We start from the raw sequence: 26018 nt of genomic DNA, 5'->3' as shown, positions 1-26018 counted from the left end.
TTCCACACACCATACACACTTCCACTGGACTTCCTTTCATACTTACCCGGCATCTTTTCATCAGGGCTGTCAAATGATAAACATTTGTAATCACATTAGTCACAGTTTACAAATGAATAAATCATGATTTATATTCCATTCGCAACTATGTCTGAAATATAACATTTTTTATTGTATTTTATTAACAGAATGACAAATGATAGGGCAATGTTGTTAATTTAATACAATGTAATTGAACAAAAATAATATATATTGAACATAGTGTATGTTTATTAACAGCTCCAAATGAACTGAAAATTGAAATCAAACTAAACCACACCACACACTATGACATAATCTCTTAAAGTCTCTTTGCAATGTCTCTTGCATGTCTCTGTGTAATTCCTCTGAGCTAGACTATAAACTGGAGTTACAGGTGCTAAGAACAGTTCACTATTGTAATTTTCAAATGCAGTACAGTGAGAATAGTAAAACTAAGAGATACCGCCCTTCTATCCTGCATTTCTGTTGTTACTCACTGACGTCCAGTGATGTTGATGTTCGGTGTAGGTTTATAGGTTGCTGTTTGCACAGGTGTAGAGGCACTGGTCACATGGGCATGGGTGGGTGTGTATGGAAGTAATAAAGGGCGTGCACTTGCTGGAACGCGACGCTTGCCTCCCTCCACACTAATAACAGAGAGGTGTGGCGTGATGCGCATGCGTTAATTACGCAAAATATTTGTATGTAATTATTTTAATAAATGAGTTACTACTGTTTTTGACAGCCCTATTTTAATCAATTTCTTTATTAATAAATGTATTGTAAAGCCACTTCTGTTCCCTGCTGTTTGACACTGATGGCACATGTAGTATAGTCTCTTCAGCTTGGAAGCTGCTGTATTGACTTCAATTGTGTTTCTCTCTTGCTGTGAAGTTCCGTCTGGTGGTGAAGACAGCCTTGAAGCTCCTGCTGGTGTTTGTGGAGTACACAGAGTCGAATGCCGCTTTGCTCATAAAGGCTGTGAACGCCATGGATTCTAAAAGTGGTAAATCACAAACTCATAGTAGAGTTGATGTGCAAATTAGTAAGATGTGTTATTTGAATTATTTTTGTACAGTAAAGTCACTAAATGCACGGTAGAATGAAACATAATGCAAAACCAGTTTCTCCTGTGATTTATTTAGCATCTGGTGTTTGTGTATCGCTGTTCAGGTGCCAAACTATGGGGGAACATCATGGAGATCTTGGATGAGAAGGATGGAGTTGATACGGAACTACTGGTGTATGCAATGACACTTATCAACAAGGTTAGTTTGTAGATGGGGACAAAAGGGAAATATTTTTTTTAATCTTAGCAAGACATGATGGACAATTGTATGCTTCCAACTCTGCAGGGACAGTTTGATCCTTTTATATTCCAGTATGATCGCTCCTCATTGCACAAAGCAAGGGACATCAAGGCATGCTTCTGGTTCGGTGTGGAAGAACATTCAAGTACCTTAGGCATGAACTTGAACAGAGGTTGTGTCCAAAATTGGAGAATTCAAACATGTTCTTTTGGATGAGTGGACAACAAATCGGGGCGACCAACTACAGTATATACTTTGTCTTTCACTTCCTGTTAGGGAAATGGCCAGGTGTGCCAATACTTTTGTGAATGTAATACCATTTATGTTATCCACAAATGTGGTGACTAACAAGTTTTACATTTAAGACAATAAAAAGACAGAAAAAACAAGGTGGTGCAGGTCTTATTTGTGTGTGTTTGTCTGCAGACTCTGGCAGGTCTCCCTGACCAGGACTCCTACTACGACATGGTGGACTGTCTGGAGGAGCAAGGCATTGAGGTGGTGACACAGAGGCACCTGAGCAGGAAGGGCACTGACCTTGACCTTGTAGAGCAGTTGAACATCTACGAGGTCAGGAAGTCTCTCTGTCATTATCATCCAAAACTAAACAGAATTATGACAGATGACGTTCCTTTTGCCCTTCCTAATTGTCCCCAGACGTCTCTTCGGCATGAAGATGGTGACGATGAGACGCACCTGCCTCCCAGCGGCAGAAAGGATCGGCGCCAGGCGAGTGTCGGTGGCACCAGTGAGCGGCACGGCCTGGAGAGACGGCGTAGCCGCAGACATTCACTCCAGTACAGTAGAGGTCACGCCTCAGTCCCAGCATCGCCCTGCAGCCCTCACGTGAACAGCTTCCTACCCTTTGGTGGCCAGCGTGTTGAAGACATCACTGAAAGGTGAGGAGGATGTACAAGAACTGTGTCTGACAGATATTGTACTGTCGCATAAGGGCAATTATTTATATTAAACTGCAGTGCTCCTCAAGTAGTGGGGCGGGCCCCCCTGCAGGGGGCGTGAGAGGCAGAGAGGATTCAATATCAGTGCAGACCTGCCAACATGTATGAATTTGTCATTTCGCTGGTTTCAGTTTCAAGTTCAGTCTGCACAGTACAGATAAATAGATATTATCATTTTTTTCCCCGGGGGGGCAAAAACATTTTTGTCCCCATGACAGAAAATAATTGACAACCACTGGTCTATAGCACTTTTAATAATTGTTCCTCCACTGTCTGATACCATTTAAAGTACTCCAACAGAATTGCATTCATTTTCCAGGTCAAATCACAAGTTTGCATGGCCACTTGTTGCTAGGCAGAATTTATGAGCCCCAGTGAAAAATGAGCATATGGTTCAACTTTTGAAATGGCAAACTAGGAGCTGATGATGGTGTAACCCTGGACAGAAAGCCAACAGCACCAGGAATTCAGACATGGTCACACTAAGGAAATTATGAGATACATTTATTTTTATGCAGTACTGTGAAAAAACCTTAGGCCAGCACTAGTTTTCCTGTTTTAATGAACTGTTTCACTGCAATCAATTTAATATAGTAAAAGAGTAACTAGTAAGACAGACACAACTACCAGGATTACACTACAAATAAAAAATAAATTTCCACTAAACTTTGCAGAGGGGTCGTACATGGAGGGATGGTATATCCATTGCATTTTGGTGAGGATCTGGAGAAAGGGGCGAATACAGGAATGTTTTCTCACAAGCAGATGGACATTCAAACAAAAATCCATTTTTTTTAATTGTTTTATTTGAATTAACAATTTAGCCTCGGTGGAGGTCTGCGCTCTACTTAGTGAGTGAGTGAATTTTATTCATATGTTGTCATTAATGTATTGCTAAAACAATATATACTATATGCTGCTGGCCTAAGTTTGAAATGGAATTACTGCTCTGTATTACAGTATATATAGAACATATAGAGCATATTGTAACCCCTGCCTTTGGAAAGTGGATACTGCGGTGTATAGTTATATATTTAAAAGTATAGCTATCTATTGAGCTATCTATCTCTAGTCAAACCTCGGTTATTTAGTATGATTCAGTTTTCATCTAAAATGTTTGCTAACATCAGCCTCCACGCTGACACTAACAGCACTGCTACTGTCAAGAGTGTCTGTCTTTTGTTGTTGTGTGTCTACGTTTGTGCTTGGGACTATGAAAAATGTTTTCACCTCCGGTAGGTTTGATAAAAACTGATTTATTTACTTCTCCTCCTCTCCGCTCCACTCGGATAACTCATCATCTTCCTCCACACCACGCCAACAACTTTGTTTTTGCAGCCGTCTTCCTGAATCAATCTGCACATCTGCAATCTGCACATAACATGGAATAGTCCGTTGCATGAGATGGGAAGGGGGAGCAGCTGACTAAAAGAGTAATAATCGGAAATTAATACATTTTTATGAGACGTTCGGGGGGCCCCTGGAAATCTCTGTGCCCTAGGCAATTGCCTGTGTTTGCCTAATGGTAAGTTCGCTCCTGTGTCCATGCTATTTTTATTGAGTGCAACTGCTAAATAACCCGCCATGCGCCCAAGAAAGTAGTGAGTGTCAGCACTTAAAAAGGTGAAAAACAGTAAGTCTGCATCAACAATATATTCCATCTGTTTGTCATGTATAATTATTTTGGGGGGGGGTTTGCATGTAAAATTATAATTATTCACTCTAAAGTGTGTTTTTGTATTATTTGTAATATTTTTGGGTGTCTGGAACAAATTCATTGGATTTACCATATTTCCTATGGAAAAATTGCCTTGGTACTTTTCGCTTTTGGAACTTTTGGAACTAATTAATAACAAAAACCGAGGTGCCACTGATGTCTCAAGTCACGTTTCCTTCAGGTGTGTATTATTTGCCTTGAGGAAAATGGCAATTAGCAGCCATGTTTTATTATATTGGTACTCCCTGTAAAAGCAGCAGGTACCTTCTCAAATAGACGTTACGTATGAGCAGCATGTCAGCAGTGAAAATCTAGGTTTACGTTTCAAACTATCAACTGATCACTGCCACCCCTAATGCATCACATTCAAGGACCTACTTTTAAAGTAGCATACCTATTGAACCTTCTGGTAGCTCCCAGGTCCAGTCACGGGATACCAGCCCACCACAGGAAATTCTAGTGGCCTTTGAAGATCACCGTTTTCCATCCTGTTAATGAAACCCAGAAGGCCCATGCAAGCAATGGATTTGAATAGCAAAAGGGCAACAGACTCATGTGTGACGATGTAGTACAGGAAATAAGACTGGAGATACTGTATCTCCTGCAGTCTTCACGCTTCCATCATTGAAACCAATGAACTCTTCCTCACTCGTAATCACTCACAGATTGTTGCAATATTTGGCATACCTGTAAACATTGCCTATTTCTGCCCATGTTAACCTCTGCCAAGAACTACATTTTTTTTATGTCAGTGTGTTACCAACAGAACTCAAAAACTAAAATTGCCATTGTAAATCACATTTATTTTTAAAATGTCATGTCATGTGGAGGATGGTTTACAGCAACCAGACTCAACAAAACACACACCAAAGCGAAGAAAGAGAAATATTCAATACAATTGTCGACAACCGGTATGTCGTTTGACTGGCAGTGATTGACACTGACAGATCGACTGCAAGATACAAGACGACTGAGCAGTGATCGCTGTTTAGCTAGCTCTTAAACATGGCATGAAAACCCATATTATTATTCTAAGATTCGTAGAAAATATTTAGTAGAAAAAATGTGCACCTACTGACACTGACAGATCAACTGCGAGTTTCGTGGAATATACTGTATCTACAGTAATCCCTCGTTTATCGCAGTTAGTTGGTTCCAGACACAACTGTGATAAGTGAAGTAGGAAAGTAGGATTCCTTATTTTTAAATCAAATATTTTCGTAGCGCATAGAAAACCTATTTGCCTTCTAAATACAATTTTTAATACTATTAGAGCTTTGTAGACATGAAATACCTATATACCTTTATACTGGTATTACCCAATAACAGACATAAATAAAACTCATGTGTGTTCCAGTAAATGTGTTTTGGTGGCTCAGGCAGGAAGTGACGTTGAGTTTTAGCTCGGCAGGGTTACGGCTGCAACGGTAGCTCGTGTTCGGGATTATTGTGCCAGTTGCGACATCATTTAAGCCTGTTGTTCCGGTGATCAAGTCTGGTCTCACCGAACATTACAATAACATTACTGACACCTAGTGACCAATGTAGAATACTACACATCATCACAGCGTCTTTGAATGCGTCTTCTGAATGCCTTATATTTGTATTTTTGTTCATTTAGCCACTTTTATGCTTGAAAATGCTTAATGTAGGTAAAAAAATATGTAAAATGTGCTTAAGTATGCATGTTTTTTCACTAATGATAGGCCCTATTCAACCACGAAACAGCATAATTTATTAATTAATATATTTTAGAAAAACTGTAATAGAGTGAAGCCCTGAAATTCAAAATGCGGAGTGGCGAGGGACGACTGTAGAAAAAATGTAGACTTACTTATTGGCACGCTTTTCCACGGTTGAACATCTCCTCAGTTTTATTTGAGTCAGCCGGGTTCGGGTTGTAGAAACCCGGGACACCAATGTATTGCATGGACAGTTCCAAGTGGGAGGGATCTCGATGAAACATCACTTCCTCCTTCTTGACCAGTTTCCTTCCAGAGACTGGTTTCTGTGATGAAAAGTGTAAAAAAGGGAAAACATTTCAACGTTAGAACACACATCAAACATAGGAAATATGCCTTTCACTGTTCATTTTTACGGCAAAAATAACAATATTAACATGTGTTTTGGTGACATGAGCACTTTGAATGTTTGCTATTTTGTTGGTTAACTTCTGCAAGTTTATAAACTCTGAAAATAGATTATAAAATAGACTTTTTATTGAGCGCAACTGTGAATCACTGACGAGTTGGTTGTGAAGTCCTACTGCATCCAAGGAAACTAAATGTAAAAAAAACAACAACTTTGAGTCAGAGCTCATTTTGTGATGTCGAGATAGCTCACTAACCTTCTTGCACCTGTTTCCCTGTCTTCTTGCATGCTGCATGTGTGTGGTGTTCAGTGTTTCCCATGAAATTACAACAACAGTACGGCATAAATCAAAGCACCATACACTGCTAAACAAGTTCAACTGCATTTACTGTATGTGTGTGAATATCCACTCATTTTAGATGTAATGGCTTCCAGAAGTGGAAAAAGTGTGTGGTCAAATATTTCTGCACCTTGACAAGAACGTTGTATGGGAAACACTGGGGTTTGGTCGCCATGTTTGTGTTGTCGTCTAAGTCATGTTTGCTTATGTGTGTTTTCACTTTGCCTCCATTCCTACATCCTCCCGTTCCTCCTTTCCTTTCCACCCTCGAACCGTCCCTTGCCACAGAGACGAGGAAGAGGAGGAGGAGGAAGGAGAGGAGGCGGAGGATGAGGAGAACGAGGAGGACGAGGAGGAGGCAGATGATGAAAGTCATGCAGGCTCTGAGTCCTCTAGGCAGGGCACTCACAGGTACTGTAGGCTTATTAAGCAGGATACAAGTAGAATATACTTATACACCAGGGGTGTCCAAAGTGTGGCCCAGGGCTTTTTTTTTATTGGTCCGCAATGCATTCTAAACATATAATTGAACAAGAAAAAACAACAGCAAAAATGGAAAAATCAGCAGTAATTTTACAAGAATAAAGTGAAAATATTAAAAGAAAAGTAATTTTATGAGAATGTCGTAATATCATCAGGAAAAATAACATTTTAGCAGCATACAGTTGAAATATTAAAAAATGACATGTTTTTAAGTCGTAATATTGTGAGAAACAAACAAAACAACAAATAAAAATTAAGTTGCGGAAAAAGTTAGAATGTTACAAGAATAAAGTCAAAATATTATGGGAATGGTGTCATAACTACAAGAAGAAAATGTACATGAAAAAGTTGAAATAGTTGGGAAAAAATTAAAATACAAGAACAGAAATGGAAAAGACAGACGCATTTTTACAAGTTTTTTTTTCTGTCAAATTCTGACAATAACAAAAGTGACACTGATTGAAAATCAGAAATACGGCATAGTGTCCATGATGTGCTTTATGGTCTGTTTTTCTACTGATACACTTTGGGGAATTATATCTCCACGTCATGTTTCCGCGGAAGGTGAAGTATGTTACTCTTGTGCTAACAAAAAAGGCTTTGAAGAACACCGTGCCGAGTCTCGCACGGGGTTTGAAGCAGGGTCCATCCACTAGCTTTGTGTTACGTGAAATATACGCCGCCATTACCTCACATCTTGGTCAGGCAACAATACAGAAAAAGCCTCACCATCATAAATTTTAATAAATAGAGTGCACATTGTGCACAGTATCGTTTTGTCTTGACTGTTTGTGTATGCACAGAAAAACTAAAGAAATGGTGTGTGTAAAAATGTCAAAATAGTTTGTTTTTTTTTACTTTTGACTTAAAACGCATTTATTTACTCATACGAAGTGCAAATCAATTATTTATCAAAAAAAGGTAAATAAATTCGAGCATTTTTTTAATTTCATGTAGATGTTACAATTGAGATTTCAGTGAACAGTGCACTGCTGCCATGAAGTATACCAAAATGTGATGTTTTCCTAATCATAAAATGAAGCAAAACAAGTGATACTTTATTTTACTATACAAATTATTTAGAAAATAACAACTGTCATTTTTGCTTGCTTTGTCACACTCAGTACCCCTGTCAGGCGAATGACTTTTATACATATTTTGATCTTCCTATAATAAAAAAAAATACTTGTGACTGTATTGTTGTAATATTATGACTTAATTATTGTAACATTAGGTCATTTTACTACAAAACGTTTCCCTCTTGGTGGTATTATTTCTTTCTTTACTTCTTTGTACTGTAGCTTGTTGTGCTTTACTTACCTAATCTTGGTTCCTCTTGTACCACTGCTGCATACATCTACTGTCTTCTTCTCTTGTGTGTCTGTTGTCGCCTTTGTATCTCACTTCCTTCCATCTTCAGTGTGGCAGAAACATCTAACCCTCTTAGAAAAACCTGCTGGGCCGAAAGGTAAGAACACTCGTTGGTCAAGTCAAATATGTGACGACTCGTTTGTTTGAAAGTGTATTATGAATAATTGGCTGTTACTGCACTCATTGTCCCCTCTTTGAGTTGTTTGTGTGGAATGATTGTCTTCACTGCTTGCTTGCTTCATTTGCCTCTATTTCTGATATTCTTGCAAATACTAGAAATACCAGAATCACCAAATACTCCTCATCCTCATTATCCTTTTGCAAATTGTGGCACAGTGAACCTCCCTCCAGAGAACATAATACAGTTGGGGCGTCCACCCACCAAAAATGTTTTTTCTGGAGCATATTTTGTGGCATATTCTGCTCACCTTTTTACTCAGTCATTGTGGGAACTAAAAATCAATAAATTTTGCCTTTGACATAACTAGCAAAAGCTTGCTTAGCAGGTGTGAAAACGTTGTTTGTTTGTCTTTTTCTCAAGCTGCTGCTCCTTCGCTGAGGTTTTTAGTGCCTCACGCTAAACTGCCTGATATACAGGATTTAAAGTAACAATTTTTCTGACATATGGACATAATGAATATTCAATTATTGATTGTTCCTCAGAATGAACACAATAAACTCTGCATTCAACGTTGTCTGCCTTCAACTTATCAAACTATCGAATGAGGACGGAAATTGTATCGTCCTTTTATAGGGTCGCTTCCAATGGAAGTCCATATCCAGGCAGGCACCAGACTCCAACCCCGCCCAACACTCGCTTCACTAGTACAGCGACCTGCACACCGGACTCCAAAGCTGACCGGTTAGTGTGAATGAATGGATGATTGTGTACAATTTCTGACGACCCTGTAAGATGAATGTTGTGTTGTGTGCATGCAGACCTGCTATAGGAGGCTTGCTGAGCTCCTCATACAGACAGCATCAGGAGTCTCTGGCTGCAGAGAGGGAGAGGAGACGTGTGGAACGAGAAGAACGTCTGCAGAGGATCGAATGGGAGGAGAGGAATCGCTTGAAGTTAGTGTCACAATGCAAAACAAAACAATGTTTTTAACAGTGACATGCAGTGAGGTTCATGGCTGGTGAGGCGCTGACTCCTTGAGAGTTAATGCAGGTTGCTCATTAAGACGACAACAAGAAAAACTTTTTTTTTTTTTTAATGTTTGTTTTCAAATACTCCTTAGTCTCATTTATTGTTGTATGAAATCGTACCTATTATTTGTATATGAAGTACACGCACCCAATCTTCTAGGAGCTCTGATACTTTGTTGTAAAAGTCTTGTCACCTTCTGTTGAGCTCGGATATATATAATTGTCTATCTTGGCAGTCAAATTCATTCATTCATTCATTCAGCAGACCATAAACATATTTTAATCGATTAAAAAAAAAAACGCTGGCATTTCCTCTCTATGGAAGAACAGCAGTGACAAGCACCTTTCCTCTCACATGCGCCCCCACGCCTTCACGGTGAAGTGTATGTAGTACTGCAGCACCTCATCATATGAGGTTGGAATAAAGTTAAAGAAGAATGTCACTTGTCAGACAGTTGAGTATATCTTACTCTCGTATGTATAAATAAAAGTCTTGATGTATTGTGTTGTATTGTATGGTGAATACACACAATAATTCTGACTTTTTTTTTGTCGCAGTCAAGATATCGTCGACAAAAGAGAAGAAACAAGACAAGCCAGAGAGGAAAGGTGGGTTTTATTTGGTGGACCTGACTGCACATTCACCCACAATTACAATTGTAAAGATTCATTTGAAAAAAAAATGGAGAGCAGATGGAACATGAGTTTCACGGAGCCCCACAGGCTGAATAATACCAATTATACCTCTAGGCCTGTTTACCATTACGATACCCCAAAGTTAACAGGACAAGTGTGTAATCGTGTTTTGGCATGAATGTGGTCCAGGTGCCTTGAAAGTGTTTTAAGGTTTTATAGCTCATTGTTACGCCCTCGCCCGTTTCACCCCTGTAAAGTGGAACATGCACGTTCTCTGTGTTGAGACTAGCAGTCTGCAGGCACTTTGGAAAGCCTTTTGAAGTGTGTCAAGCTGTCTTCTTTTTCGGTTGACGGCTCCATAATCAATCATAAATAAAACAGCTTGTTGCATCATCACTCAGCAACTATATTTTATGACACAGTCATGACAGTTGTTTCACTTCTGATTTGTGTCATCACTAATTCAGAGCTTAATACTCTTGGCTGTGGCAGGTACAAGGCTGTGGAAAGGCTAGCAGCTGAGGAGTTTGAGCAAGAGCGACCCAGGGTTCCAGTCAGGGGCCGCACCGAGATCACGCTCTGTTTGAGTTCGAACCCCGTCGTCCGCTCAGCGTCCCGCTGTGTCACGACATCATCCATCGTCTCACAGCAGGCCCCCAGTGCTCAGCAGATGTCGGGTAAATGTCTGAAAGCAGCTCCTGTATGACACTAGGTTTACCAAAATCACTAAGGAGATACATGCTTATATAAGAAGGTACACTCTAATGACCCCAATGGAAAAATGGACAGAGCAAAATCTTTTAAGTCGCCCCAGAGAATGTGCTTCAGTATGATTCTGATAAAACTAAAATGTAAATTTCTTATTTTAAGCTTAGAAATTTTCCTGCAACCAAAACCATATCGACTAAAATATAAGACAACTTTTCTACTTCATGACACGTTGTGGGGAAAAAAAGACAAAAAAATGATATATTTTTGTAATCATGATTTCCATATCAGTCAAATAACAACCGTTATTTGGCCACTGACTGTGTGGCCAACATGCTAACCACTAGGCCACCGTGCGGCCCGCTAACTCTAAAAAAAATAAATGAATAAAAAATGTGGTCGAATCCAGATTAATACTGCCAAGCTTTTATTTTGAAGCTTACTTTGCACTGAACATGAAGTCCCCGTGTGCACTTTGTAATGCTGTGTAACTACAGTAGAGGGAAGTTATGTTAGTTATGGTAATAAAAAAAAATTCTATCATATTTCTTATCTGCTTTACAGTCATTTGATGGCTCTGCTTCATTGATCATAATTATCTTTTAATTAGCATCTGGTGTGTGTGAGTGACAGGAAGAAAAGCTCATACTTGCTTGGTTTGGTACCACGAGTTGGTTTGCATGTATAAGTCTCTCGAAAATACCGTAAATTCCGGGGTATAATACGCTACTTTTTTCCTCAAACTTTGAACCCTGCGGCTTATACAGCGGTGCGGCAAATTTATGGCTAAATTCTAATTCTAATTCTTGTGACATCTCCTTTACTTCAGAACTACTGTTGTTTAAATACTGTATGGCTTGCGAGTCAGTGAGGATACGGTAGCTCTTTCTTTGGCAGAAGCCAATTGCGAGCTATCAGTGCACTCACAACAAGCTTGTCAATGCATTGGAAGTCAGTAGAGGTCAGTATATATACCAGTATAACAACATAACAGCCTGACTCACGTTACAGCACTAAATTCAGCACACAGCAACTTAATACTCAAAAGGTCCCAATATGACTTAAAAAAAAAACATTTTAAAGATTTCCCATAAAGCTTTGCATCTGAGCAACGCATTCAATGGGGCGCTGCAATGACGTCACCTTCCCTCTTTTTGTTCTCTATGCTCTATGCTCTCTTCCATTGCAATGGTTTTGTCAAACAAAATGCATTATGGGAACACTTCAAAATGTTTTTTTCACATAAAACATTTATTGATGTGTGTTTCTATATTTCTGAGGTATAACGTTTTAGTTACTGCGTAGTTACTTTAATGGTGTTTGTAAGATGAAACCGTGAGTTATGACCACCTGCAATTTCCAGTGGGTTGACAAGCTCGTCGTGAGTTTATTCACAGCTCATGATTGGCTCCTGTCAAATAAAGAGCTACCTGGTCGTCACGGAGTCGTGCGCGCCACAATATGCCACTTTATGACGTGGACACGTGCGGCTTGTACACCGGTGGGACTTACTGTATATAAGAAGAAATCTGTTTTTTCCTCTAAATTTAGTGAGTGCGTCTAAACACCAGAATTTAAGTTTTATTTAAGTAGAACTTTAAGGAGGATTTAAGGAGGTCAACCAATGCAGACTTTTCAGATTTAGGAACATATTTCATCACATGAGATAGAAAAAAAAGTGTGTGTTTTTTGCACAAAATGTGTATAAATTCTTCATCTTTAAATGAGATATTAGAGTATAGTGGGGGTGCAAGAGCAAAGGTTCACAAAGTGCGAGAATGCTCGGAAATGCTGACGTAGAGAACTCTGATACATGAGAATAACAAGAAGATGTCCGGCAGCATACATTGTGATTGTCTGCGATCATTCTACAGTCTGCAATTCTAGTTATTACATGAATAAATAATGTTGCTGAATAGAATTAGAGTGACATTTTTTAAATGTCTTTCAGAGACACCATCGATCCCTGAGTCAAAACTTGACCCAAAGGCCAGAACCAAAAGTCCTGCATCCAAGTTGACTGCATCAGAATTTTGTCCTTCACCTCCCTCACAACCAAATATGGCTGCAACAGAGCAGCCAGCAGACACGGAGGATGTTGCTGAGATTCAGCCAGATCAGAATGTACTTGTTGCGCCAGAGGAGTGTGAAGAGGGAGGAGTGGAAAGAGGAGACAGGCAAGAAGAGGAGAAACTAGAGGAGCAGGAAGAGTGTGAGACAGAGAGAGACGTTGAAGAGGACGTCAAAGTGGACGATGAAACGGTAGAAGATGACACACAGGTAGCTGATGCAGAGGAAGTAGCTGATGTAGCGCAGGTGTGTAGTGTAGCAGTGGCCGTAGATGTAGTGGATGTTGAATTGGAGGAGGATTGTGACAAGGATCAGATGATTGAGAGGGATGTCGAGGAAAGTGTAGTACTGAGTGAGAAGGAGAGACAGAATGAGGAAGTGAACGAAAAGGACAACTGCTCCGCATCCAGCATCTCATCCACCAGCAGCACTCTGGAGAGGGAGGAGCGTGAGGAAAAACTCAAAAATGACATTGACGCAGGTATTGTTTGTTCCTCTACATTTACAAACTAACCACGTGAAGCCAAGTATTCTATCACTCCTTTTCCACCACAACAGGCCAGTGGAGCCAGTGCATCAAAGACTCTGAAGAGAACCACATCCTCAACAAGCACTTCATTCTGGACATGCTCTACACGTCCAACAAGGAGGACGCAGAAGGAGAGACGGAGAAAGAAACTAAATGCAAATGTGAAAAGGACACAGAGGAGGCTGACTCCTCTGTGTCCAGCTTGGCCAGCAGGATCTCCACATTGGAGGCTCACAGACAGGCCAGAGAAGAAAATGTGAAGAAGATGGAGGTGGGGAACCTGGACAAGCAGGGAACTGTGCGGGCAGTGGCGGAGAAATTTGGAGATCTGGTTAAAGGTCTAGCATCTCCTTCGGAAGTGGAGGCCACAGTGGACAAATCCTCCATTTGCATCTCGTCAGCCCAGAAGAAGGAGTCAGACCAAATCTGGGATCAGCTGATGGCCACGCCCAAGGAGCTACGCATCAAGGAGATGGATTTCACAGACCTCAGGGATGAGGATGACATGGATATTGTAGATTTGAACAGCATGATGGGGTCGCGTGATCTTCTCCCACCGCCGCCTCCCCCACCTTGCAACACCGCTCTACCACTGCCCCCGCCCCTCTTTGGGTGCCCCCCGCCTCCCCCCCTCCTTGGCAAAATGATGCACCCGCCTCCACCGTTCATGGCGCCTGTGCCACCACCTTCCCCACAGTTGAGTCGGGGTGAGGTCCCTCTCTTCCTCAAGAAGAAGAAGACCATCCGGCTCTTCTGGAACGAGGTGCGCCCCATGGAATGGCAGTGTAAGAGCCACAAGTTCTGTAAGGAGTCCTTGTGGTCCAAACTGGAGCCACTTAAACTGGACACATCCAAGCTGGAGCAGCTATTTGAGTCCAAATCTAAGGAGCTTCCTGTTACCAAGGTACATAAGCACTGGATTTGGACCAAGGAAACCACATTACTAACCTCCTGCAATAACATCCCATTCTTAAAATAGGACTGAAAATATGTACGAAGGCTTCTCACGGGAGCTGGGAAAGCTTACATTTTTAACCTTCTATCAGGCAAACAACCACATTTGATCAACCTCAACTCAAAATCCATACCACACCCCTCACTTGTGTATGTGGCAGCACAACCATGTGGTTTTCCCAGCCTCAGCAAAGGAAAACAGTAACATAATATAAAAATGTAATATGTAATATAAAATAAAAATAATAAGTATATATTATTGCTGGAGAGGCCAGTTGACTTCCTGAAATCAATGTCCTCATTTATTTATGTATTCATTTATTTATTTAAATTGCAAATTGAATATGAAATAAGCAATCATCATAAACATCATAAATCAAGCATCCTAAATATATTAAACACTATTTTAAAGTTACTAAAGTTAAAAACATAAAAATAATCAAATAGAAATATATGCAAATGGGATAAACATAAAATCAGCATCAAAATAACAATATATAATTAACTTGCTAATTTTATTTTTTTTGTGCTCCACTATGTTCCCTTTTAGGGTTTAGTATTTGATTGTGAATCTTTATATATTTTTATAAGTTAAGTTATAATTATAACTTTTTTTCCCCAACTATGACTTAACTGCCTTATATTTGATATCATGATGTACTGTTTGTATTTTTTATCACACTCCTGATAAAAACATTTTAACAGCATTTGAAAAATTGCATGAATTTACATTTCAAACTGTTGGATTTAAGGAGATTCTAAGTAGAGCTTCAAAATGTAAAAAGAAGAAATGGGAGTGAGACCCCCCCAAAAAATAGCATAAGCAATTTACTGCAAACAAGCATTAAAGTTCATCAGCTGATCAACAGTTTAAGGCCGCAACCTTTAAAAGCCAAAATCTTGACAAAAATGTGGATTCAATGTCATTATCTGTCAGGTATTCACCTTGTCATGATCTCTTGATAGCAAAGGCAAAATGTTTTCTCTCTTTGAACACGGTCGGATTGTTGAGCTGCATAAGGAAGGCGTACCGCAGCGAGCCATTGCTGCTGAGGTTGGACGCTGTAAGACAGTCATTTGAAACTTCTTCAACGATCCTGAGGGTTATGGAACAAAAAAGTCAAGTGGTAGACCCAAATTAATGTAACTGGTTCTGTCCTCCAAGACACGGGACGATCCTCGGCCCAAATGAAGGTTGCTTCCGGTGCCGAGTGCAGTCCAATAACCATCTGACAGCGTCTGCAAGAGATGTGTTTTAAGAACAAAAAACATCTTCAAAAGCCTCATTTCCTTCAACGCCGCACAATTGCCTGTTTGGAATTTAGATGAGAGCACCAAACATGTGACATGGTGTTTTTCTGATCCAAAATGAAATAAATATAAAGACAAATAAATAAATATGATTACACCTAAATAGCTAATTCAATGAAGTGGTTCAATTATGAACTATAATCTTAAATCATTATTTTAGCATTTATATTTTATGCTTTAATGGCATTTTGCTACATGATGAAAGGTATCTATAAAACGCCGTGGAAAGCAACAAAAATAGAATGAATCTATCAAAGTAACACATTGACTAGGTAGTGGGCGGGCTTAATGAGCTAATTAGGTGAACTACAAAATGTTAATAACCACAGATGAAGGGTTATGGGGGGGAAAAAAAATCACGTTATTTTGAAAAAAGGCCTTGACAAAGTTGTATGACACTTGCGTTTGATTTCCCGACGTCAACTAGAAAGCGGCGGTTGATGGCAAAAGGCAAGAAATCATCGTCCTGGATTCCAAACGCAGCAACGCCATAAACATTGGTCTTACTGTCTTGCCGCCTCCTCGTACCATCAAGACGGCCATCCTCAACTTTGATGAGTATGCGCTGAACAAAGAAGGTATTGAGGTAAGGATAATGCACATCTAAATTTGCAGCAATCAAGTAAGATCAAGGAAATCAGATTGAGGCTCCAAAATAAATGTTTTTTTTTTCTGAACTGTTGTGCCAATATACCCAAAATACACAGATGGATCTCTGATGAACGTAATTGATCTGGCTTAGCCGTGATAGCCTACTATGTTAGCATATCGTATGTGTGTGTGGCGATGTGTAATTAGTCACGATGTTGATTAAAACGTGGGCTTGCACTTTGTAGAAACTATGAGATAGACATCAGCAGATAAGGATGAATGTGGCGTCCCTTCAGTATTATGTAAAGCACAGACGGATCACTCAGCAGTCATTTCCTGTTCACCTTTTGCCTTTTAGATTTTTTTTTTCTCAGTTCGATTTTAAAAAGGTTGAAAGTTCACATGTCACGCACGCTTCCTGGAAATCTGGAAACATCTAAGATCAACAGAGGTGGAAAATGTCAGAATCAATTTGTGTCGTCTCCCGCTCTATGATTTACCTCCAGACGTGTTATGTGAATACAAGCTCATGATGACTTGATAAACAATCCCACTGGAACTCTCCATCCCCCTTTCTGTCATCTCATCTCCTTCTAGAAAATCCTGACCATGATCCCCACGGAGGAGGAGAAGCAGAGGATCCAGGAGGCTCAACTGCTCAATCCGGATATTCCCCTGGGCAGCGCCGAGCAGTTCCTCCTCATCCTCTCCTCCATCACAGAGCTGTCGGCCCGCCTGCAGCTGTGGGCCTTCAAGATGGACTATGAGCTTATTGAGAAGGTTAGTGTCTGTGCTGGCTTTAATCACATGCACGTGCATCAGCTTAAGTAGGAGTTTGTTGCCAGTCTACTCGTCAATGTACATAAGATATCTCTAACACATTCAAAGAAATCCATTTGAAGAAAAATACACAGTATGCTTTTGAATTGGCGCCATCGATGCGAACAAGCCGAGTTTGTTTTTCCAAGTATATCCACTTTAGCTTCACACCGCTGCGTACGACATATACAATAATCTACATATGAAATGAATACTTACCTGTCTGTGTCAGCTTCCTTGTCTTTATAAAGGCAGCATTTACCATACAGCTCCTGTATTGGATGTCATTAGATTGTGCAGGTGTACCACATACATTCTCTGTTGAGTGTACATCTATACAGTCGTTCCTCGTTTATCACAGTTAATTGGTTCCAGACCCAACCGAGATAAGTGAGTTTCTGCAAAGTCGGAGTCAATATTAATACATGGAATATTTTTGTACTTAAAGCATGGAAAACCGGTTTATGACTTTCTTAGTACGGTTTTACCATTATTAGAGCCCTGTGGACATGAAATAACACCCCTATAGTCACCTCTACACGCCAGTCATTTTTTGTTTCTAACACATTGCTCAACTGCAATGCACAGGCTACGGGATCACTGCAGACGGCCACCACTTTAAACATAGCATGCTACCGATCTAACTAGTTGGCCTCCAGTTTATTTACTCTAAACTTAAGAAAGGGTTTCAAAGGCCGTGAAGGACAAATTAAGAAGCCAACAACGTACCACTTCCATGCAGAATGGGAGGAGAGCTTTTTTTGCACTCTATCATGTCGGACATGCCATGGCTGACTCCATGCAGTGTGACGGGAATCTGATCTAACGTCATGTCTCATCAATGTAACATTACTGACACCTAGTGACCACAATACTACATAGAGCTTGCCTTTCAATATGTTTGACCAATAATAGTCCATCGTCAAGCACGGAACAGCGGTCATTTATTAATCAATTAATTTAAAAAACGCGATAGAGTGCGGGAGCAATGTTGGAACCGCGATGTAGAGAGAGGGACGACTGTAAATAGTAATTAATGAAAGCAACTTGTCTTTGTAGGAAGTGGCTGAGCCTCTCCAGGATCTCAAAGAAGGGATGGACCAACTGGAGAAAAACAAGACCCTCCGCTACATCTTGACCACGTTGTTAGCCATCGGCAACTTCCTTAATGGCACAAATGTGAGTAACGTCCGTATTCAATGTGCCTAAAAAGAACTGATTCCAAAGAATAAACACAGCATAATCTGTTATTCGCTGTTCAATTGCTCATTTTAAAAAGTTCTCAACAGCCAACGTGTGATGGGAGAACTTTGAGAGGCGCTGGCTGAGATCACATATTAAAGTTATTTTATTTTGATGAAATGATGGACAATTTTAAATGAACAAAGCAAGAATCAAGTTTATTTGTAGTTCTAAACATAATTGAGGTATTTTTACTCACTTTTTTGTCTCTTATGCGAGGTTATGCTTTTTTCCTACAGCGTTTTACAACATCATATGCAAATGATGGCATCATCTAGCAACTTCTAGGACAGCCAATAGCTACTTTTCTTACTGAGAAGTTGGCAACAGTGCACATGATCACAACAACAGCGTGCGCTAGCGTGTTTAGCAAGAAGTCGGCGTGACGTTAGCCATGTGGCTGTGGCTTTTTCGTTAAAAGTCTGAAAAAGACGTTGCGGTTGAGTGCAGGACTTGTCATGCACAAGCTTTCCATGGTGGCACAGAACCGGGAAAGTTTAAACCATCCTCATGTGTGTTTGAAGAAAGATTTTCGCAACACCTCGGCTTCCTGAAACAACAACCCTTTCAAAGCGTGTGACGCTTCCACGGGACGGCAACAAGTAATTGTCTGCAACAGAAAAAAGCCCCGGTGATTCCATGAGCACGCCGAGCACCGCTGTATTACAGTATTGTGGATAAAACTATACACCAGATGCATCAAGAAGTAAATGGGTCAGTTTTTCTCATTCCTCCTGTTGCTGACTATTATTCTCTGCCTTTTCTAACATTAAGTCATAAAAGTATATACTGTATGATCAGTGCTGATATCGGATGGATTTTGGTATCCGCTGATATTCAAGGCGGCGATATCAGAATCGGATCGGAAGTGAATATAAGTTGTATCGGGACACCCCAACATATCGTACTGAAAATATGGTCATTTTCTGTAAAATAAGGGAAATTCCTACATTTCTTTACTCCCCCTACCCACAGCAGTGCTTGGTGTGATTGACATCTAGCCAGCCAATGACTGCATGAACATTGACTGAAATGCCAGCCAATGACAGTATAGAGTTTCTACATTTAACAACTAAAAATAAGTACCTCAGGCCAAATGAGAGTCACAGTGCAAGGGATGAATACATGCTGACTGACAGTTTTAAAACTCAGGTTTTTGGACAAATGTTTCATCAGGGTGCTTTTGTTTTCTGTACTTTCATTGTGTTGTACAGATGAATTAGGGTCACAGTTGCTGTGGGCTGTGTGAGAAATCTTGGCTCCATCTGTTTGAGAAGCAAAGTGCGCGCGTGTGTGTGTGTGCGTGTGTGAATCATGCATCTGCATTTGCGTTGTGTAATTCTATGAGTGAGTGTATGAGGGACAAACACGCAAAGGGGAAAGTATAAGTCATCTCTGTAATAACAGGCAGTTCTCATAAATAACGTGTGGATGTGTACTTTTCAGCTTGGCATTTAAAGCTGGCGGAAGAACAAAGCAGATGGCGTTTGCGTCTTTCATGCTATGTTCTGCTTTCTTCAGCTGCGCTGTGGCCAGCACAACAATCTGTGGGGTTTGGAAGTAGATTGTGCTTCCTGTTAATCACAACCTAATAAAGCTACATATCTTCTTGGCACGCTTTGGGACCCTTTCTCGGTCCGTGCCAGAAAGGAATTGCCCTGCAATTTTGCACTCTTACAGGGTCTCTTGATTGCTCCTGTCAGAATGTGCCCCTTCCGCTCCCTCCTCTCTGAGTTTGCTTCTGTATTTGCGTGCTTCTCCAGGCCAAAGGCTTCGAGTTGGGTTACCTGGAGAAAGTCCCCGAGGTGAAAGACACGGTTCATAAGCAGTCCCTACTGCACCACGCCTGCTCCATCGTGGTCGAGAAGTTTCCGGACAGCTCCGATCTTTACTCGGAGATTGGCGCCATCACCCGTTTGACCAAGGTTGGACTCTTTGTTAGTTAAGTAGACTCTTGGTAGTCAAATAGAATAATTCCAGGATGCACAAAGCTTGATTTGTTCAGATTTGCTATTCATTTTTGTCATTGAAAATAGAATTACTCCATCAGAAAATTGTAATGAAACTGAAGTGATACGGTGCAGTGGAAAAGCGACATGATTCCTGTCCCTTTTTGGGGGGGGTTTTGGATTTTTCTTCAATTTTGGACCATATTTTCTTTTGGTGGATGGCAGACCCATTCCGGTGCTTGAATTTCCGCTTACGAATCCATCAGAAATATTGATCAAGTCTGTTTTTTTTCCAGGTGGACTTTGACCAGCTTCAAGACAATCTCTCTCAGATGGAGCGAAGGTGCAAAGCATCATGGGATCACCTCAAGGTCATCTCCAAACACGAGATGAAACCGGCATTGAAACAGAAAATGTCTGACTTCCTCAAAGACTGTGCGGAGAGGATTATTATTCTAAAGATCGTGCACAGGAGGATCATCAACAGGTGTGCTCGCCGGTTGCAACGATACGGCCGTGGGTTTTACAACGAAGCGCTTTTGGGTCTTTCTTGCAGGTTTCACGCCTTCCTGCTGTTCCTGGGCCACCCCATATACGCCGTCCGCGAGGTCAGCATTCACCGTTTTAGCAAAATCCTGAGTGAATTTGCCCTGGAGTACCGCACGACGAGGGAGCGCGTGCTGCAGCAGAAACAGAAGCGGGCCAACCATCGAGAGAGAAACAAGACCAGGGGGAAAATGATAACAGATGTAAGACACACCTCCTCTACACTCACTAAAAGACATGAACAGTCACGTGTTTTTAGGGTAGGTTTATTAGAACATTTTAATCCATAAAAAAACAAAAAATCAAAGTTTGATTGACAACTTTCCATTTTTGGAGAAATGTTGAATGTGACCCCAAGAACTCCATCCACCGTTATCAAACACGGAGGTGGAAATATTCTGCTTTGGAGGTGTGGTGCATCTGGAGACCATGTACTGTAAAAGTTCGGATGAGAGCGTCCTGGCTTCAGCCAGAACACCGAAGATGGGTCGTGGATGTTTCTTCCAGCATGTCAATGATCCAAAACAACTAAGGCAACAATGTAGTGGCTCGAGAAGAAGCACATGAAGATCCTGGAGTGGCCTAGCCAGTCTCCGCACCTTAATCCCATTGAAAATATGTGGCGGGAGGAGAAACTTTGCGCTGCCAAGCAACAGACCTCGAAACATTCAAGGTTTGGAGTGTTTCTGTAGAGAGGAGTGAACAAAAATCTGTTTGCCACAATGGTGACCAACTACAAGACACGTCTGACTTCTGTTCTAGTCAGGCAGAGTCCCATTCATCCTTCCATTCATCTTCTATGCCGCTAGGGTCACAGGGTTATGCTGGAGCCTATCCCAGTTGACTTCGGGCAAGAGGCGGGGTACACCCTGGACTGGTCGCCAGCCAATCACAGGGCACATATAGACAAACAACCAATCACACTCACATTCATACCTATGGACAATTTAGAGTCTCCTAACATTCGTATTTTTGGAATGCGGGAGGAAACCGGAGTACCTGAAACAAACCCACACAAACGGCACACAGAGATGCCCAACCCAGATTTGAACCCAAATCTTGTGGGGCAGAGTTATGATCAAAAATTGAAAACCCAATAATTGTAACATAAAATAAATTGATATTTGGCCATTGAATTGACTTGTAAATGTATTTTCTGTGTGATTACAACCAGGTTTTTTTTTACATTTTCTTGAGTAAAAATTGCTGAATTTGCACATTTCTGATCAAATATAGGGCTGAAACCTGACAGCATCTCTCCTCAGCTTAGTGTGCAAGCCCTGCCTAGCATCGTTGGATCATGGCGTCTGCCGGTTTTTGTTTGTCGGCATGTCGCCAACAATATAAAACACTTGACTTACCATAGCCTGTGCAATATCTTGAACGTAAGTCTGATGTCATTATTCTTAAAATACAGAGAATCATCATACGCAGAGGCACTTGCACATCCTGAAGGGGCGTGCGTGAGCTGGAGGGTGCTTGTCACTGCCGTCCTTCCACAGAGCAAAAGCCAGTGTTTTTTCTTTGACAACAGCAGCACCAACTGGAGAGCAGCAAGTCAAATGCAGTCAAGATATTTTATGCTCGGCTGAATGAATGAATGAATGAATTTGACTGGCGAGATGGAGGATGATATAGCCAAGCTCACCAGGAGGTGATCAGACATTTACAACAAAGTATCAGAACTTTTCCTGGAGAAGACTAGGGCGCATGTACTTAATGAGCAACCCGTATTCACATAAAACTCCAAGGGAGTCAGTGCCTCACCAGCCATGAACCTCACCGCACATCACTGGTACTAATTAGCAAGTACTAGGTCATGTTTTGCTTGGGGATCAAATACTTAGTTCACGCAATCAAATACAAATTCATTCATAACATTATTTGAGGGTTTTTTCTGGGTTGTTAGTGATTTATTGTCTTTCAAAACAAATCTACCATAAAAAAGGGGATCAAAAAACTGTATGTCCTACAGTATAACCGCTGGACCTAAAGGTGTTTGTTTTACCTCCTAAATCTGTAGAGTGACGACGACAATGATGACAGTAGCGAGGTAGGACGAAATCTGTCTGCAGTTGGTCGCATGGACAACTTCCTGCCGTGACTAACATCAGCACAGTGGAACAATACCAGAGCACTGATAAGCGGCATGTGATTTGTCAGACTAATCGCAGCTTTCAAGTGCGTGTGTGAGTGTGTGTGTGCGTGTGTGTGTGGGCCAACTACTTCCTGGTAGGAACTTTACGATGAAAACCTTTGAAGAGGTAGCTGACATTTGCACGAATCTCCCAAAGGATAATTGGCGTGATGCTGTTATTTTTGACATTTGGAACATCATTACATGTACTGGAACACCTTCACTTTTTAACTTTAAAAATGATTTGGAGTGCATGAGACAGTGTAAAAGAAAAGGTGGCTCTCTTTGACCACTTGGTCATGTATTAACAATACAATGTATTAACAGCACAACCAGTGTTGTAATAGCAAACTGTGATGAGTTCATTGTAAACAACACTACAGCAAGTGTAACACACCAACATCAAACTGCACGTAGAGGTAGATAAAGCTGCTGGATGCTGACCACTCATGATACTTCAAATACTGCCATCTCGTTGAAGTAATGAAAAATTACATCATGAGGTTGCCTGCAGCCACAGTGCTGTGTCATCAATGTGTGCGAGCCAAGCGTCGTTCTCCTACAAACAACACGTCTCTTCCCCAATCTACAGAGTGGTAAATTTGGCGGCCCGCAGCCCGACGCACACGAGAGCCAGCCTCAAGGCATCCAGTACGCCGAGGATGCCGCCGAGCACCAAAACATGAAGGCCGTGCTGAAGAGCAGCCTACAGAGCGGAGACAGCGAGACGTCCACAGTGCCGGGCCTCCGTGCTCGCACGCGAGCTGGCAGCACAAAAGGTGACTCTCACTAACGACATCAGCATCCGACACGTTCACTTGGTACACGCGAGCGCCGCACTCTGATGAATGAAAGGATCACTGGGATATTTTGTGAAGCAACACTTGTACTGTCGACATGCTAAGAAGTGATTTATATGTCAAGAAAGAAATGCAGCTCAGCTTTGTGGTATGTGTGAACGCCCCTCTCTGCTCTTTTTGTTCCCACTATTGCTGTTTTTTAATTTTCCAAATATATCAACTTTCTTCATAAAAAACATTTCCTAATATGATGACTTTATTTACATAATGTTTTTCATTTATTCCCATAATACTGTAACTTTTTTCTCAACCGAATTTCCCTAAAATTACAACTTTATTTTGTTTTGTTTCTCGTAATATTGCGACTTAAAAAAAAAAACATATTTCTTCTTTAATATTTACACTTTTTATGTTTTTTCCTCATAATATGAGGTTATTCTCATAATATTGCAACTTTTTTCTCGTTATGTTTTTTTCTCTTAATGCCTTTACTTTATTTTCATGAAATTACAACAGTTTTTTACATTTCTGCTGTTGTTTTTTTTAATTACTTCAATTTTCTTCTTGTAAATTTTCTTCTCGTAATTATGACTTTATTCCCATAACATAGGTTTTTCTGCAACCTAATTTTAAAAAAATTATAACTTCATCGTACATTTGTTTCTCATAATATTCCAACTTAAAAAAACACCTTTCTGTAATATTTAAATGTTATGCTACTAAAGTGACATTATTTTTACCCATAAAGTTATGACGCTGTTCATGACAGACTTTTTCTCATTGGATTACAACTTTTCCTCTTAATATTTTTTCTTGTAAAATAACTGCTTGTTATTGCTTGTTTTTTTTTTTATTTCCTTGTTAAATTATATTTAATGTTAAATTATACTTTGTGCATATACTGGACATGTACATCTACTGTAGAGCAGAAACGCCAAAAGCTCCCACGTTATCCCGTGGGAAGTCACGTAAAGTGAATGAATACCTGGACCGGCGAGGTTTTATGCGTAGTGTTTGAATGAGTAAGCAGGCCGTATAACAACACATTCTGAGCTTTGTGGTTGTTTTGTCAGAATGCACTGTTGAAATGTAGAAATTGACAATCAACAACGTTGGCATCTTTCGTCATTCATCTTTCAGCTATGTGCAAATGCGTGGTGAAAGGAATTTGATTTTAAATTACATTAAATGTATCCATTAAATGTGCTTTTCTATGCCAAAATAAGTTGAATATCCAGTTTTATGGTCATCATCACGCTTTTCCTCTGGTACGGCACCATCATCACTAGTACACTCCTGTGAGGCAATCATAGAAAACCAAAGCAAGTGAAGATTTTGAAGTTTTGTTTGACTTTTTACAAATATTCCCCCCCCCCCCAAAAAAAAAACAATCAAATTGTGGCTTCCATTTCTGGGGTATTGGACATTCTACTGTAACAAGTTAGTGTTAAAAGATTTCATATAATTGTTTACAGTGCCAGGGTTAGACAGCAATGGATTGTATTTGCTGGCTTTATTGTAACTGACTAGTATTTTACGCAATTATTTATTCATTTTACTTTACATTCAGTGTGGTCCTGGCCAAAAATGTCATCATTCCAGCCAGAGTCTAGGATTGTTTAAAACATTTACATTACGATGAATGTGTATTCATTTTTCATTTAAAATGCCATATAACTATCTACAAACAGCTGGACAGCCCTTGTGTAAGTAGACAAAGTCAAGTAGATAAGTCAAAAACAGTGAGCTGTATTATTATATTTCTATATTATTATACAGCATATTATCATAAGAGTGGTCATAACCTACCTACAGTCCATTAGTGGCCACTGTTAGCAGTGAACACACTGAAATGATAGTAAAATTGAACAAAGCCGAAGGATTACATCAGGTGCTTTTTTACATTTCCGTGAGTAGGTTTTTATACCTGTACTTTTACTTGTACTAAAGTATTAGTTCCACAGATGCAGTGGTCTTTGCTTCCTTCAGTGTAATGCATCAACCTCATCTTGTTGCCTGGCTTACTGTCCATGACATGTTGATGATGACTTACTGTGCGTTCAGGCCGAGTCCCTCCGTGGTGCGTGGCCAGCGATGATGCCATCAACTGCACAGACGACACAGCTGACGAGATCATGGAGCGAATAGTGCGCTCAGCCACTCAGGGTCCCAGCCAGAGGACGCAACCTCGCGAGAGGCGGCGCTCAAGAGTCAATCGCAAATCACGTAAGTCGTTTGAAGTGGACAAAGGTGGCCTTTTTTTTGTTTGTTTCTTATTGGTTCTG

At 40.5% G+C, this 26018-nt stretch overlaps 1 protein-coding gene across 4 annotated transcripts in view; it reads left to right on the top strand.

The window, feature by feature from the left end:
- The window catches only part of fhod3b (formin homology 2 domain containing 3b), a 133070-nt gene that overhangs the window by 105052 nt on the left and 2000 nt on the right, over window positions 1-26018 (top strand). The window contains exons 7-26 of one of the 4 annotated variants that reach the window (XM_054781106.1): window positions 916-1027; window positions 1195-1289; window positions 1758-1901; window positions 1989-2230; window positions 6727-6849; window positions 8342-8389; window positions 9047-9154; window positions 9232-9366; window positions 10000-10050; window positions 10570-10754; window positions 12737-13336; window positions 13414-14288; window positions 16077-16235; window positions 16838-17020; window positions 18119-18238; window positions 20065-20226; window positions 20547-20737; window positions 20807-20999; window positions 23526-23712; window positions 25798-25959. In XM_054781106.1, coding sequence (XP_054637081.1) covers window positions 916-1027; window positions 1195-1289; window positions 1758-1901; window positions 1989-2230; window positions 6727-6849; window positions 8342-8389; window positions 9047-9154; window positions 9232-9366; window positions 10000-10050; window positions 10570-10754; window positions 12737-13336; window positions 13414-14288; window positions 16077-16235; window positions 16838-17020; window positions 18119-18238; window positions 20065-20226; window positions 20547-20737; window positions 20807-20999; window positions 23526-23712; window positions 25798-25959 — 4075 coding nt within the window. The remainder of the gene's footprint in view (window positions 1-915; window positions 1028-1194; window positions 1290-1757; window positions 1902-1988; window positions 2231-6726; window positions 6850-8341; window positions 8390-9046; window positions 9155-9231; window positions 9367-9999; window positions 10051-10569; window positions 10755-12736; window positions 13337-13413; window positions 14289-16076; window positions 16236-16837; window positions 17021-18118; window positions 18239-20064; window positions 20227-20546; window positions 20738-20806; window positions 21000-23525; window positions 23713-25797; window positions 25960-26018) is intronic. The other 3 variants (XM_054781107.1, XM_054781108.1, XM_054781109.1) reach the window with 3 other exon arrangements.

The sequence above is a fragment of the Dunckerocampus dactyliophorus genome, chromosome 7 (assembly GCF_027744805.1).
Source record: "Dunckerocampus dactyliophorus isolate RoL2022-P2 chromosome 7, RoL_Ddac_1.1, whole genome shotgun sequence".
Taxonomy (NCBI): Eukaryota; Metazoa; Chordata; class Actinopteri; order Syngnathiformes; family Syngnathidae; genus Dunckerocampus; species Dunckerocampus dactyliophorus.
This window is presented reverse-complemented; position numbering and strand designations above follow the sequence as displayed.